Source organism: Mytilus galloprovincialis, chromosome 6 (assembly GCF_965363235.1).
Source record: "Mytilus galloprovincialis chromosome 6, xbMytGall1.hap1.1, whole genome shotgun sequence".
Classification (NCBI taxonomy): Eukaryota; Metazoa; Mollusca; class Bivalvia; order Mytilida; family Mytilidae; genus Mytilus; species Mytilus galloprovincialis.
The window spans coordinates 83370638-83388450 of NC_134843.1; the positions used below are offsets into that span (position 1 = coordinate 83370638).

The 17813-nt window shown below is 31.8% G+C and overlaps 1 protein-coding gene across 2 annotated transcripts in view; it reads left to right on the forward strand.

The window, feature by feature from the left end:
- LOC143080526 (A disintegrin and metalloproteinase with thrombospondin motifs 16-like) overlaps positions 1 to 13490 on the forward strand; it is a 67976-nt gene extending 54486 nt beyond the window's left edge. For both annotated transcript variants that reach the window (XM_076256401.1, XM_076256402.1), the window contains 8 exons: positions 254 to 498; positions 881 to 1010; positions 3026 to 3152; positions 3965 to 4172; positions 4940 to 5131; positions 7750 to 7950; positions 10354 to 10498; positions 11140 to 13490. In XM_076256401.1, coding sequence (XP_076112516.1) covers positions 254 to 498; positions 881 to 1010; positions 3026 to 3152; positions 3965 to 4172; positions 4940 to 5131; positions 7750 to 7950; positions 10354 to 10498; positions 11140 to 11258 — 1367 coding nt within the window. In that variant the 3' untranslated portion in view covers positions 11259 to 13490. The remainder of the gene's footprint in view (positions 1 to 253; positions 499 to 880; positions 1011 to 3025; positions 3153 to 3964; positions 4173 to 4939; positions 5132 to 7749; positions 7951 to 10353; positions 10499 to 11139) is intronic.
- Positions 13491 to 17813: the final 4323 nt, after the last annotated feature.

A 17813-nucleotide genomic window follows, 5' to 3' on the forward strand; every position in this document is an offset into this window, starting at 1 on the left:
TTAATGCTTTAGATTCTAAAAAGGCGAATTGGTATGTGCTTGCTTTTCCACCAAACAAGTAGAATTTAAGAGTAAAGACTGGTGAACTCAAGAGTCAGGATAATGTTATTGTGTAGTTTGAAATTTCTTCCTGTCCTAGCTTGTTACTTTATAGACAGGCACATTAAAAATTCTGGCATAGTATGTGTGTCTTTTTCTTTGAGATTGTTTCCAGTTCTTTACTCTATAAGAAATTTTAACAACTATTTTCTAGCTTATTTTCCTATAATGGTCTTACCTAGAGGAGCTAGAACTATTCAGATTGCTGAAGAAGCCTTGTCACGTAATTATCTAGCTGTCAGGGACATATATGGAAAGTACTACCTGAATGGGAATTGGCATCTGAACTCTAATGGAGCATACTCCATTGCTGGAGCTAAGTTTATATACAAGAGAAGTTATATAGAACCTGAAATTCTTCAATCAGATGGACCATTGTTAGAGGATGTAGTATTAGAGGTATGAGTAAATGTTGAATGAAGGTGGAGGAAAAATTACAATTGTTTTGAATTTAAGAATAAAGAAATAATACATTTTATCACTCACATAAGTCTTTAATGCTATTCCACGAAAAAAGTAAGGAAGTGTTAAACACCACGTATTATTATTTTCTGTTGGTGACAGGGCTGGGTGTAAATACAACTGTTGTAATAAAATGAAAAATTATGGGTGAATGGGTATAAAAATGATGTCAAACCCCCTCTTGTAAATTTTTTCTTGACATAGTCCTGAATCAAACTGATTAACTGACTTTTACTTATTTGAAAATTCATGACGTGTTTTTAAGACCATCAAATTTGAGGTTACAGAATTGAATTAAAGTTTCCATCTCATTTTGTAGATTCTAACACAAGGCAAGAACCCAGGAGTCACATATCAATATACATTACCAAAAACAGACGACAGACCAAGGAGATATAACTTTACATGGACAGTCAAATTATCTACTTGTAGTGAGCAGTGTGCTGGAGGTATGGTGTTCTATTTAGATACAGTGATTTGGATATTAAACCATCCAGCATAAATTATTTATATTTGGGAGATAAGTTTGCATAATAAAACATCTAACTTTCAGAAAAGAGATCAAATGAAAGAGGTGGTACTATTCCGTGATATAGATACAATGGATAAGCGTTGATTCTTGAAAAAGAAACCATGAGCCCGCAGGGCGAATGGTTTGTTTTTCATGAATCAACGCTTATCCATTGTATCTATCACTTAAACTATTGTGGGAATGTCTTTTGAAAATTAACGCCTATTCTTAATTAGAAGGTATAGTAAGTGAGTTTAATTAACCATGTTATTGTGTCAAACGATCCATTACAATAAATTAGAAATCACAGTTAAATGTTAAAAAAATACAAATATATAACAACACAACACGTCTGCCTTTAAAGATCTTCATATCATCAGCCATCTGAATGTTATCTGTTTTACAAAATAAGATCTATTCGAACTTATTTCTATTTGAATTGATCTTAATGGAAATTGAGAATGTGTCAAAGGGACAACAACCCGACAAAAAACATATAGTGCATATAATAAGTATGTTTCAGAAATTTCTAGCAATAAGCCTAATTCAAGTAATATCACGATTTTCTAGCATAGGAATTTGCAAAGTAAAATTTGTAAAATTATGTAGTAAAACAAATGAAATCATATAAAATTAATTTATAAAACAAAAATGGACCAATATTATGCAATCCATTTTTGTTTTGTTTCAAAAAAAAGCCAACCATTATCCAATAATAACGACCAAAATTGCTTTTTTGCACAAAATATCCACAATAACATTCAAAACAAGAACAAAAACTGGAAATCTAGACTATTGGAACAACAAATAGAATTCAGGGATTCGAACCTAAACAGACAAGTCCTTAGCTTTAACTCATTTATTTTAACTACGAAACCTTGTGGCTACCAACTCATACTATACGATTCCCTATTATGTATATATAAAGGTACAAGCCATGTGTGTCTGTTGTACCGATATATATCATATATTCATTTATATGTATAAAATAGACTTTTAAATCGTAACCGATTGGTAGCGCAGAGGTTTCGTCGATATGTTAATGTCCATAGTAAGGTTACAAAATTTATAGACGGGTTCGATTCCCAGTGAAGGCATATAGAAATTACAAAAATTAAAGGTAAGTTTTTAAAAATAATTCCATTAGTGAACAGAAATCAGGAAATTAGTCAATTCAAACTTAATGATATTAGGCGCACAAAGGAAACAATAGCATATAATCTGGTGAGTCCATTTCAGCAACGGATTTAGGAAAAGAATCCACGGTAAATGAATAGGCTGACGTCACCACAATGGTTTAACTTTAATTACTGTATATTTGCTTATTATCGTGGGTATCAATTTTCGTGGATTGAGGAAAACTTACATGTTCGTGAATAATTAATTTGATTGTTTTGCTGAAGTTTGCTTACAATAAAATTGAGAATGGAAATGGGGAATGTGCCAAAGAGACAACAACCCAACCATAGAGCAGACAACAGCAGAAGGTCACCAACAGGTCTTCAATGCAACAAAAAATTCTCGCACCCGGAGGCATCCTTCAGCTGGCCCCTAAACAAATATATACTGGTTCAGTGATAATGAACACCATACTAAACTCCAAATTGTACACAAGAAACTAAAAGTTAAAATAATACAAGACTAACAAAGGCCAGAGGCTCCTGACTTGGTTACAAGTCTGAAGGAAATTTGTCATTCGTTGAACATTTACATTTGTTTTTCACCAATACCCACAAAATCAACGACAATTGGTATCCAACGTATAATAATGAGTCCACAGTATGTGCTTTAGAATAAATAGACTTTCAACCATCAAATGATATACCACTTTTAAGACCAAGAGATATACGCAGGTGACATTAGCATCAAATGATATACCACTTTTAAGACCAAGAGATATACACAGGTGATATAAGCATCAAGATGAGAACTTTTAATTGAAATATGTTTTAGGTATACAGAAATCATCAGCCCACTGTTACCGTGGTGATGGAGAAGAAGTCAACCCACGTGTATGTGATCAGAGCTCTCGTCCTAGAACTGGTATCTCATCATGTAATACCAGACCTTGTCAGCCAAGGTACACTCAATCACTTACATGCTTAAATTCTTTAGAATTTCTCAGAAGCTTTGTTATGTTTTTTTTTAAGAAAACTTGTTGAGATTCATATACCTATATATAGCTTGTTACTGCAGTTAATGGAAGTTCAATAAATCTTTGTTTTATATTATCATTACTGTGTGACAGTATTTTGGGTTATTTGTAAAAATAAAAATATGTAACTTAACTTAATTATACTGCATGAAATTTAGGAGTTAAGGATGTTGGCTTCTCTGTTTCCAAATAACAAGCTTTTTAAAAGACTGTTATAAATTGATTGCATATAAATAAAGAAACTGAAAAAGCAGAAAAAATGATGGTCCTTGTGCTTGTTTTCGAGATATAAGCCATTTAAAGTTTGACAGGAAATCTCTCAAGATTTTTCATACACTTATCATTGGCTATAAGAGAGCAGTAATAGGATTATCTGGTGTTAAGGATTTTCTTATCCCAGGCATAGATTACCTTAGCCGTATTTGGCACAACTTTTTGGAATTTTGGATCCTCAATGCTCTCAACTTTTGTACTTGTTTGGCTTTATAAAAATTTTGATATGAGCGTCACTGATGAGTCTTATGAATACAAAACGCGCGTCTGGCATACTAAATTATAATCCTGGTACCTTTGATAACTAGTTATTAACTAGGCCTAGGAAAGAAGATTCTGCTGGAAAATTTCAAACAGGAAAGGAAATTGCCAAATTATTGAATAAGATGAATAGGTAATATCTTTAGGAAAATAAAAACTAATTTGATATTTTAATTTGACATAATATATTGTTGTTTTTACAGTTGGTATTCTGGTCCTTGGACAGAGTGCACTAGAACTTGTGGAGGTGGTAAACAGAAAAGACGTGTCTACTGTAGTCAGAAATTATCTCTTACTAAAGAAAGGCGAGTTAGACGTAATAGATGTAGCCATCTTAAGAAACCAGCAAGAAAAATACCATGCAACACTCAAGAGTGTCCACCTTCATGGCATGCTAAAGCATGGTCAAAGGTAATATTTTACAATAGTATGAAAGATGTGATCCAAAAATATAACAGAAAATTAAAGAGATTATATTTTATGCCCCACATGCGATAGTAGAGGGTCATTATGTTTTCTGGTCTGTTTGTCTGTTCGTTGTTAGTTCCTCCGTTCGTTCGTTTCAGTCTGTCTGTCCCGCTTTAGGTTAAAGTTTTTGGTCAAGGTAGTTTTTGAGGAAGTTGTAGTCCAATCAACTTCAAACTTAGTACACATGTTTCCTATGATATAATCTTTTTTGATTTTAATGCCAAATTAGAGTTTTTACCCCAATTTCATGGTCTACTCAATATAGAAAATGATAGTGCGAGTGAGGCATTCGTGTACTGGGGACACATTCTTGTTTATGTAAGTATTAAAAATAAAAGTATTTCAACTCCTTCATTCATGTATCAATCATATTCTAAAGTAATTGACTTTCCTCCATGAAATCAAAAGAAATATCGATAATATTGCTTAATTAAATAATTCTGAAATACAATCACTGTGGATTCTGTATTATTTGTTTGATCAAATTTTCTGTAATGTTCAATGTTGTATGCAGAATTTAGCAAAACACTTCACATGATAAATTAAAATGTCTTTGAAAATACAAGTTTTCCTCAATTCGTGAAAATTGATAATATAAAAATGTCAGAATCCACAGTACCTTGTATTGCTATAACATATTAATGTTTACAGTTTTAATGTTTTGACATTGGAGTTCCAAATGTAAGTCTTATTCAACCCTACATTTATAGTGTACTGTAACTTGTGGATCTGGAAGAAAGGTCAGAGAGGTGACATGTCTCAGTCATACAACACGTGGATCTGTCTTATTACCAAACAGTATGTGTGATCACCAGCCTTCTATGGACAAGGTGACCCGTTGTCAGATGCCGACCTGTCCACCTGTGATTACCTACCAATGGAGTGTTTCTTCTTGGACACAGGTATTTATCAAATTCTGAAAAAAACATAACTTCAAATGTTATTATAACATGGTACAATACATGTTTAAATAAACTTTTCCAGTTTACATATACTCAGGAAGACATTATATTCTAGCCCTGTACCATTCTTTCATGTCCATCCAAAGTACAAGTAAAGATATTAAAGATATTGATTAATGCCCCTATTGCTAGGGAGCTTTAAGTGTATCCCTTGTCATTATGTTCCTCAATAATTGGTTTCTGTTTTGTAACTTAAGTTTGCCTCAACTAATTATGTTATTAAACTCATACACAATGCTAACACAGATCATCTTTATAGTGTTAAATGCAAGCAGGGGCATCAGCTGTGTCCATTCACCATTTATTTCAAATTATAGAACACCTTGTTTCATAAAAGTGTTGAGGGGTGTTAACCTCATTTTATATTTAAGGAATGACTGTAATATTTTTATGCCCCACCTACGATAGTAGAGGGGCATTATGTTTTCTGGTCTGTGGCTCCGTTCGTCCGTCCGTCCGTCTGGTTCCGTTCGTCCGTCCAGGTTAAAGTTTTTGGTCAAGGTAGTTTTTGATGAAGCTGAAGTCCAATCAACTTGAAACTTAGTACACTTGTTGCTTATGAGATGATCTTTCTAATTTTTAAGCCAAATTAGACTTTTGACCCCAATTTCACGGTCCACTGAACATAGAAAATGAAAGTGGGAGTTTCAGGTTAAAGTTTTTGGTCAAGGTAGTTTTTGATGAAGCTGAAGTCCAATCAACTTGAAACTGAGTACACTTGTTGCTTATGATATGATCTTTCTAATTTTAATGCCAAATTAGATAATTATCCAATTTCACGGTCCATGGAACATGGAAAAGGCTAGTGTGAGTGGGGCATCCGTGTACTTTGGACACATTCTTGTTTCTGTCTATGAAGAAATAGCATAAAACATGTGGTGCACACTGAATAACGCGCGTAGCGGGTTATTTACAGTGTGCACCACATTTTTTATGTTATTTCGAATAGACAGAAAAAATATTACAGTCATTTCTTATAATCTAATTCTAAATTCCATTTTAAACCATAGAAAACCATGAAAAAACGTTGATGACGTCACAGTCACATGACTAAATTATGTCTATGGGCTGACAACAAAATAACGTCAGCCAATCAGAAGACACGTTACATCCAAAATTAAATTATTGAACTGTATTGTTGAAAAACAAATATAAAAATTGGCAGTCAAGGACAAAACCCTCACAAATGTGTCTTTGGAAAAATAGTTGGGTTATCTCCCCTTGGCTGGTTATTAGTTTTGCAACCTAGCATTTCTAAGAATATTTTTCAAAATGAATATAAACTTAAAATTTTGCAGATTTTAGCTTTTATTATTCATGAGTTATGGTCTATAATGTATGTATACATGTATGTCATTGAAGGGGGATGATTTTATATATTTTTAAATCTATATATGTTGTTTTTGAAGACCAAATAGAGGTGACTCTTGATTTGAACTATTTTCATTAAGGCTGTTTAGGAGTTTGTGGGTTTTGTTTAAATTTTACGATAACATTTTATATGGTTTTCATACAGCAACTGTTCTTTCAAAGTTACTATATGCTACTTCTGAAGGCACAATGAAGGGTAAAGGTGAATAGGAAAATTTTTACTTAGCTGTCCAGGAGTTATGGCACTTGGTTGATTTATAATTACACTAATAAATATAAAAAAGACAATTGAGAAATGCTTACCTCAACTATCCTTAACACATTTTATCTCTTTAAAACTACAGAATTCAGTACCTACAAGGTCAAATTATTCCACTGTATTGAGAGCAATTTATAAAAACATGTTCATGAAAATTTCCTCTTGAGTGAGTTAAAATCGATAGTAATGGATGAGTTTTGATTCCCTTGCAGTTATTCATGCTATTGATGTCAATTTTTATGCCCCACCTACGATAGTAGAGGGGCATTATGTTTTCTGGTCTGTGCCTCCGTTCGTCCGTCCGGTTAAAGTTTTTGGTCGAGGTAGTTTTTGATGAAGCTGAAGTCCAATCAACTTGAAACTTAATACACATGTTCCCCATGATATGATCTTTCTAATTTTAATGCCAAATTACAGTTTTGACCCCAATTTCATGGTCCACTGAACATAGAAAATGATAGTGCAAAGTTCAGGTTAAAGTTTTTGGTCAAGGTAGTTTTTGATGAAGTTAAAGTTACATCAACTTGAAACTTAGTACACATGTTCCCTATGATATGATCTTTCTAATTTTAATTCCAAATTAAAGTTTTGACCCCAATTTCACGGTCCACTGAACATAGAAAATGATAGTGGGAGTGGGGCATCCGTATACTATGGACACATTCTTGTTTTTAATTTAAAAAAAAAGAGCTATGACTTTGTTGCGATGGTATTTAATGATTTGGAAGTTTGAATATGTCACTGTCCAGTGTTATTATTATGAAATAAGGAGATAAAAGGAAAATGGCAATAAAGAGACCAAAGGCAATCAATAACAAAGATGTGTTGTTATGATATTGTTCTCCAAGGTATAATCGAATAAAGACAAGTTTATATTGCATCCCGAGACCTTTTGTAAGTACAAATAATTTAAATTTGTATATTGTAGTGCTCAACGACATGTGATTATGGAACAAGAAGAAGAGAAATGATTTGTAATCGACAAATAGAAAACAGTGCAGAAACCCCGACAGTTAGACCTGAGTATTGTCAGAATATACCTCGACCTGTTCAACAACTGTCAGATAGATGTATCATTCAGGAGTGTACCAAAACTAAGCCATATTGGTACACCTCACCTCTATCTCAGGTATATTGAATTTTACCTAATCATTTGTTAAGCATGTCATTTTTGCCAATCGTACTATACTGTGATTAAAACAAATAAACTTAAACTCTTATTTGTTTCTTTATTATAATCAAACAATTCTGTGCAAAAACGAAGTCAAATTGCTACATTTTTAACTATTTTGCATATAGTTTCACATAGTTTTACGTGATGAGGTCATTATGGTGCATGCCACCTCTAACAATTTCAATGTTTGTACACCTGTTAGGGTTTGAACTTGATTGTAAACTGGTTCTATTCTCATATGTAATAATATTCAGTGTTCCAGCTAGGATTTGAAAATAGAGGGGCGCGTTTTTAAAAAGGGCACTTAAGCGCGTTCTCACTGAAAAAAATCAAATATTTTATGTTACCACATAAAGACATATTTTTAGCAAGCATGTAGCTAAGTTAAATAGCTATTATATACAAGTTTACAAATCATTTATTTAGAACATATAACATGTATAAGTTAAAATCAAACTGATAGCAATAATAGACATTACTATATTCATTTCTCTTTCAGAACTATAGATTTTTTCAAAGAAGAGTTCAAATGCAAATAAATAAACAACAATGACAAATCTTCTGTTTTTCTTTTTGAAGAAGGTTGTCACACATTGATCAAGATTTTTTTCAAATTTAGTTTCATCACAGTTTAATTTTACAGTTAATATTTTTGTTAATGTCTGTGTTTTCAAGTTTGCCCTAGCTGCCTGTGACTTGTCTTTATCAATTTGACCTGAGAGAATATTTTCTCCACCTCTGCTGTACTGAGTGGTTGTACATTGTACATGTCATATTGCAACACTGAATAGTTTTGCAACAAGAGGGTACATAGATAATAGGTTTTTATCCTAATGACAAGGTGAATGAAATAGCTCTAGCAGACTAGATAAGGAACGATCTGTAAGTTCTGCTGATGACACAAGAGCTATAAAGTCCTGTTATTGAATAAAGAGAGTTTCAGGGTCCATGTCAAATGTATTTGCCAGAGCTTCTATCTCTGTATAACCATACATTGTTTCACTTTTGTCTGTTCAATTCAACAAGCATCTCCGTATATTTCATGTTGAGCGTATCTAATAAAATCAATAAGTTTGTCAAAACGGATTTCAATCACAGGCACTTGTTCATTGGAAGACCCCCTATCAACGTATATTTACGGAAATATACGTTGATAGGGGTCTTCAATGGATAGAAACAAGTGCCTGTGATTTCAATAAGAAAATTGATACAAAAATCGGACTTTCGAGAGCTCCGTAATCGCCACAATAATAAATTGATTCAATTTTGTAAGTTTATTATCAATTCAACAAGCATCTCCGTTTACTTCATGTTGAGCGTATTTAATAATATCAATATTAAAGTTAGTCAAAACGGATTTCAATTTAAGAAAATAATGATATAAAAATCGGACTTTCGAGTGCTCCGTAATCGGCGGAATTTACAATAGAAGAACAATTGCGATATTTGATAAAAACCTTTCTTCTTCTCGATTTTTCATAAAGGTAAAGAATTAAATTATTTTTTTACTTTTGATGGTCATTATTCTTGAAAAAAGATGTAATAGACTGGCAAGTCTTTGATATTTTCTTCTTGTCATTTCCGAGTTGGTCAATTTTTCTTTTTTTCGTCGGCATTTTGCGTGTTGACCTATTGGAATGATTCTTTTTAAATGAACGTTATTTTATAAATAACAAATGCAATAGAAATGAACACCGTTCTGCCGTTCACATTTATTTTATAAATTCTATTTTGCATCGTCAGGTGTTAAAATAATCAATTCATTTAACTTCGATGTTTGGTGCTTCAGGGCAAAGGGATTAGACAGGGTCGTAAATTTCACCTGATTAAGTAATTGACTCTAATCAAAGAGGTGATTATATACAGGTAACAAGTGTCAACAATTTTAATCTGTTGTCTTAATGAAGTGTGTGTATAAAGACCTCAACAAAATGGCGACGATATGAGGAAAAAAGATCGTTTTTTAAACTTTTTTTCAAAAGGGCACAACGGGGCGCAGGGGCGCTTAAAAAAGGCAGAGGGGCGCAAAATTTCGGGGGCGGGGCGCGGCGCCCCTCCATTTCATGCTAGCTGGAACACTGATATTATAATAATTTTCTAGTAAGAAACATGCTCTCCTACTGCATCTTTTTAAGATGGAGGAACACTGCCACACTGCATATTTAAAAAAATAAATAGATTGTTTTTGCATAATCTCTAGTAATCTAGGACTGTCATTTAAATGATTAAAAAAAAAAACCTGACTGAAGTTAATTTTAAACAACAATAAAACTAAACAAATACTTCTAGTTTCCAAGCTTGGTAAATTCATTGTAAAGTCTTTACAGCTATCTAACTGAAATGTTTGTTGTATTTCAGTGTTCTGTCAGTTGTGGAAGGGGCAGTCAGACCAGACTGGTTCACTGTTTAGATGAACTTACTCAGGAATTATCTACAGGATGTGATCGGGGTAGGAAACCAGATTCTCAAAACATCTGTGTAAAACCTGAATGTCCAAAGCCAGGTATATATATTAATCTCAAAGAATAAATTGCAAAAAGTTGAGAAATTTTTGGACATGAAGATTGTATGAAACTTAAGATTATAATTTTATTGGAGCATAATAGTAAAATGAACAAATAACACTACATATTTAAGAAAAGGATTGTTTTGCACTAAATCAAAATTAACCAAAATTCAGCTTGCAATTTTACCATGACCATCCCAATGTATATGAGTTATCTTTCTTGGTCTATTAGCATTCAATTGTTTTCTTGCATGAGGCGACATTTTTCTTTAATACGTTTTTTAAGGTGAAAACAAATGTGTTTAATTTTCAAATTAAACTTTTTGGATGTCAGCATTTTACAAAAATGTTATATTTGTATTCAAATAATCGTATTTGTAATGTTTAACTTCTAGCTGCAATTACATCAACTTTATATGTATATTATTTGTTTGTTCATGTATTAATTATATTTGTTGTTAAATTTATTGTACTATTACACCTCATGTGAGGCCTTTAGTGAAATAAAAAGTTTCAAATTTTCAAGTCAGCATGGATAAGTTACAAGACTTTTCGGAATTGTCTATGAATGAACTGTTGTTTCTTAATGGGGTAGATCATTTTTAGCACTATCTCACAGTTCTTCTTTAATATTTCAGATCCAAGGTGCACAGACCAATTCAGATGGTGCTTTTTAGTTCCAAAACATGGAATATGTCATCACAGATTTTATGGCTCAAAATGTTGTCGTTCCTGTCGTGGATTCTTCACTGGATAATAATTACTGTGTCCAATATTCAGGGAACCAGTTCATGGTCTCCAATATTCAGGGATACTCCGATTTTGCATTTGAAACTAATTACAAGAGTTTTATGGAAAAGACATGAAAAGAAGATGATTTTGTATATGATATTTGTTTTGACAGACCATTGAAATGTATAGGATATTAACATTTAATCATTACCTAGTAATATTTATCATAAATTGAATCTTTTTTTCATGTTACATGACAATCTTTTACAAAATGTTTATTAATTTGTCATTTTGTTTTATCAACCAAAGGGTACCAGCAAACATAAACATGTGTTTTACATTTAATATGTGTATATTTGATATTGTATTTTATTGATGCTGTATTTTTAACCAATCAAAATGTCCTGTTTACAGCTTTGTTTTTATTTATATTTGTTAAAATGTTTTTTTGAGGGATTTTTTTTAATAGCTGTATCTGATATTTAAATCACAAGAAATTATTGTATATAGCTGAATATATTAATCCTATTTTAAAGTATCAGTCTTCTATGATATGATCATATCTGGATACATTATATATTTAGGAATGCCATGCTAAAATGTTATCTATGTTTTGCAATTAACATTCTGTTAACTTTTATCCTTACTTGAAACAGAAAGCAGCATTTTTTAAAAAGGTTATATTCATATCAATTGAATATTATTGAGTAGGGAAGGGAGTTATTTTTGGACCTTTTCCATGTTTCATTTTAGTTTTTATTTCTACTGAATGTTTGCTAATAATTAAGTGCCAGTCTTTATAAGAATCATGTTATATGGAAAAATTTTCTAAACAAGACAGAAAAAAAAACACCAAACTAATTATTCTATTATGAAGTTGCCGTCATCCTGAGTTAGAAATGGTCGGCTTCTTGTTTCTACATGTCTTTAATAAAATAGTCCTTATAGAATTTACTGTGTGAAATCTAACTCTTTAGAAATATATTCGACAGAATTTTACAACTGTGGGAATAAGGAAAAATATAAGTATAATGGCATGGGAACAAAATTAGAAAATTAGAGATTGGTGAAATAAGTCAACACATTAATTCTACATTATTGTTTATTAATATTATATCATGTTAATGTCAGATGTACAGTTTGTATTGATTTTTTTTTAAATATTCATTTAGAATGTCATATATGGATTTGTTATTTCATGTGAAGAAAAACAGTGAATTTAACTGTCGTTATTGTAATAAATAAACTTTGATAACTTTCCTCAAATCAAATGGTCAGTTTGTTAACATTTAAATTTTTGTTTCTTTATTTTAGAGTTTCAGGTTTTTTATTATCCTTAATCTGAAATTGTACCCTTTTCCCATTCGTAGTAGGTTCTCTATGTATCAATGAAGACTCGTTTAAAAATTCCACCATTTAGGAATTATTAGACAGTATTGTTGAAGGATTTAAGTACTGTAAATTCAGAAATTTTTACGAAAAAAAGTGACAGAGTTTTAATTGCAATAATTTAAACTCACATTTCAACATTAAAAATTGCTTTTTAGTTTAAAATGACAAAATCGCAATAATAATGCACTCAATAATTTCTTAATTTACTGTTCTGGGTACATACTAATATTAAATTCCAAGTAAACATTCTTGCAGAGTTTTCATACATACAAAAGTAAAATTTAAAACTCAATCCATCTTGCTCCTTGATATAAATCAAGGGACACTTTTTTTCAAATGAATCAGGGTAGACAAAACTTGTATGAGCCAGTGTATCAAAACCTGCCAGTTTGTAAATGCATGAATTCCATTGAAATCTATGAGTTTTTTTTCTTTTATTTCTTTTGTAAATATGCAAAACAATTCATACTCCTAAGATTCATATAACAAGCTTGTTAAGCTTTATACTGTTACTAGGTATGCTTTATATTAAATCTGGAACAGAAAATAGGTTAATTTTCATTTTTATCTTGAGCCTTTTGTAACACACATTAAAGTATGGTTCTTTGGCAATCAAATCAGGTCTATCATTTATACTCATGTTTTGCAGTTGTCTCTTTTGTGAAGCCCATTTATTTAAACATCAGTCTGCCACTAAATGCATTGCTTTTAATTTAGCTAATGTATGGGAGACAACTCATGTTCACATAGTCTTGTGCAATTGTAAATTTTAAGATATGTTTCAGGATCATAGTAATATATATGTGTTTTATACAATTAAGTATTTTATATGAAAAATGTCATTAATAAATATTTGATACAGTTATTGTTATATCTTTATTTTAAATTAATTGATATAAAAAAAAATTGCCAAATAGTAGACAAGGAGATGTTTTGATATTGCAGTATGCTGTGATCTATAAGTTCAGTGTAAAAAGTTTTGGACAAATATTTAGATGAAGAACTGCATTTAAAGTGTTGTTACTTTGATAAATTGGTTATTCCTATTTCTCGTCTCATTTTATCTTTCCATTTCAATCACATATGTTTTACATCTTGTGACACTATTATGACATTCTCGGTAAAAAGTTTTAGAAATAAACAAGGGAACAATTTCTCTAAGCTTTACATGAACAATCCTCATGGTACCCACTATTAAGTATAAAGAATGTCATTTTTTGTGTTCCCACTGACTACCACCATGGCTGCCACAGCTAAAAATAAACATAAGGATAAAATGCATAATTAATTGAAAACCAAAAGAAGGAAAAAACTTTAAATCCACTACATGATGATTATAAGGACTATTTACAGTTGTGTAAATGGTTGTAATCTGACATAGATGGGTTTGTATGCTTAGTATTTGTCATTCAGTCTCCAAAAAATAAGTTATCACTTCAGCTGTTTATGGTCAATGATTGGCAAAAATGTTTATTGTCTCACTCTTACTGCAGAACATGTTCATTGTTCTTGACCTCATTTTCATGGTTTTCATGACTGCATTGAAAAAAAATGAATCCATTGTTTAAATATATGAAAGAATAATTGCAAGGTGTACATGTCTATCAGTATGAGTGCATTTGCCCATATTGTGTCCTCATAACTAGTATGGAGTTTCTGGAATACCTTCAGTTTCTCTGACACTTTAGGAAAAGCCAACAATATTTTGTGTAAAAGAATGATTGTAACGGATATATGTCTGTTTTTAGCTGGGTTCATATGACCTGATTTGAATGATTCTTTGATCACTGTTTTACTGGGTCACATGACCTGATTTAAATGATTCTTTGATCACTGTTTTACTGGGTCATAAGACCTGATTTGAATGATTCATTGATCACTGTTTTACTGGTTCATATTACCTGATTTGAATGATTCTTTGATCACAGTTTAGTTGTCCTGATCATGTCATTTTGTGATAATTCAACTAAAAGATCATCTTAATTTAATGTTGAAATCATTTTCTTTGTTCAAAGTTTAAACTTTCATGATTGTTTGTCTATATAGTTATTGGTCCACTATCTTTGAAATAAATGATAAGGTTCTTGTGACTTTCACCTCATTTTCATGGTGAAAGACTAAAGATTTTGATAAGAGATCAGTTTCATAATTACTTAGAGAGATTTAGCAGATGAATTTGGACCATAGGGTCATTGTGATGTCTTCATATCTGTTTATAAATGGTTGTCTGTCCTCAACCTTATTTCTATTGATCAATGCTAATGGTAAGTTTATGAAGACCTTGATTTTGAAGTTTTTTTACACAAAATTCAGTCATATTCAGAAATTTCACTGATACAACTTATGTTAATTTGTTTACCCTTGCTTGTTTATAAAATGGAAAAAAAAAAACACAAGAGAAATGAACATACATAGGTGATACTGGTAGAACTTGATATATGGTACAGAAATGGAAAAATTAATCTGGTTATAATGACAAAACTTTAAATGTAGTACAAAAATTTCATTTGCACACTTTTTTTTTAAGATTCAAATTATAAATTTATATAGTAGCACACAGCTTTGAGAAACCAATATTATATCTTGTTGTATATGATCTGAAAAAATAATAATGAAAAACTATATGTATTATAGGTTTTGTATGCTATAATCTTGAATACACATGAAAATTATGTCACTGGATGATGTTTTTTAAAGCAAAGAAAAACTAGTTAATCATTTTGACCAATTGATATGGATTCATTTATTTTTTGGGGGGTACTATAAATTTTGTGACTTGATTCAAAATTGTGTTTTTCATGGATATTTAATTTTGTGGTTATACCTAACCAATGTCTATAGAACATTTGAATTGTGGTTCACCATCACCCTCAAAAGCCATGAAAATGGAATCCCAACAAATGATAATGAATCCACAGTATTTATAAAAAAGAAGATGTGGTATGATTGCCAATGAGACAACTATCCACAAAAGACCAAAATGACACAGACATTAACAACTATAGGTCACTGTACGGCCTTCAACAATGAGCAAAGCCCATACCGCATAGTCGGCTATAAAAGGCCCCGATAAGACAATGTAAAACAATTCAAACGAGAAAACTAACAGCCTTATTTATGTAAAAAAAAAAAAGAATGAATGAAAAACAAATATGTAACACATAAACAAACGACAACCACTGAATTACAGGCTCCTGACTTGGGACAGGCACATACATAAATAATGTGGCGGGGTTAAACATGTTAGGGGGATCCCAACCCTCCCCCTAACCTGGGACAGTGGTATAACAGTACAACATAAGAACGAACTATAAAAATCAGTTGAAAAAGGCTTAACTCATCAGATGGACAAAAATATAAGTGGACGTGTATTTGTTTGTTTAAGTGGTAAGTTTTTTTTCAAACTTTATAGTTTCAATCAAGAAGTATCATCCAAATACATACATGCAGTATTCGACACTAGATATTATGCAAGTACATTGTACTGGCATCTTTTATTCAATAGGAATGGCAAGACGTCAAGTGGAAAACAAGTAAGCGGTATTTTAGAATAAAATGAATGTAATCAACTATATTAATCAGACAGATGATAATATGGGATATTCGAACTCATCTTGTTTTTATTCATCAATGTTACTAGGAATCTGTATGGATTTCAAATCTTTAATTATGATTGTATGAATTACAACTTTCATCCAATTCTTTTTAGCTCACCTGGCCCAAAGGGCCAAGTGAGCTTTTCCCATCACTTGGCGTCCGGCGTCGTTAACTTTTACAAAAATCTTCTCCTCTGAAACTACTGGGCCAAATTTTACCAAACTTGGCCACAATCATCATTGGGGTATCTAGTTTAAAAAATGTGTCCGGTGACCCGGTCAACCAACCAAGATGGCCACCATGGCTAAAAATAGAACATAGGGGTAAAATGCAGTTTTTGGCTTATAACTCAAAAACCAAAGCATTTAGAGCAAATCTGACAGGGTAAAATTGTTCATCAGGTCAAGATCTATCTGCCCTGAAATTTTCAGATGAATCGGACAACCAGTTGTTGGGTTGCTGCCCCTAAAATGGAAATTTTAAGGAAATTTTACTGTTTTTGGTTATTATCTTGAATATTATTATAGATAGAGATAAACTGTAAACTGCAATAATGTTCAGCAAAGTAAGATTTACAAATAAGTCAACATGACCGAAATGGTCAGTTGACCCCTATAGGAGTTATTTCCCTTTATAGTCAATTTTTAACCATTTTTCGTAAATCTCAGTAATCTTTTACAAAAATCTTCTCCTCTGAAACTACTGGGCCAAATTAATCCAAACTTGGCCACAATCATCATTAGGGTATCTAGTTTAAAGAATGTGTCCGGTGACCCAGTCAATCAACCAAGATGGCCGCCATGGCTAAAAATACAACACAGGGGTAAAATGCAGTTTTTGGCTTATAACTCAAAAACCAAAGCATTAAGAGCAAATCTGACAAGGGTAAAATTGTTCATCAGGTCAAGATCTATCTGCCCTTAAATTTTCAGATGAATCGGACAACCAGTTGTTGGGTTGCTGCCCCTGAATTGGTAATTTTATGGAAATTTTACTGTTTTTTGTTATTATCTTGAATATTATTATAGATAGAGATAAACTGTAAACAGCAATAATGTTCAGCAAAGTAAGATTTACAAATAAGTCAACATGGCCGAAATGGTCAGTTGACCCCTTTAGGAGTTATTGCCCTTTATCGTCAATTTTTAACCATTTTTCGTAAATCTTAGTAATCTTTTACAAAAAATCTTCTCCTCTGAAACTACTGGGTTAAATTAGTCCAAACATGGCCACAATCATTTTTGGGGTATTTAGTTTAAAAAATATGTCCGGTGACCCGGCCATCCAACCAAGATGGCCGCCATGGCTAAAAATTGAACATAGGGGTAAAATGCAGTTTTTGGCTTATAACTCAAAAACCAAAGCATTTAGAGCAAATCTGACTGAAGTAAAATTGTTTATCAGGTCAAGATCTATCTGCCCTTAAATTTTCAGATGAATCGGACAACCCGTTGTTGGGTTGCTGCCCCTAAATTAGTAAGTTTAAGGAAATTTTGCTGTTTTTGGTTATTATCTTGAATACTATTATAGATAGAGATAACCTGTAAACAGCAATAATGTTCAGAAAAGTAAGATTTAGAAATAAGTCAAC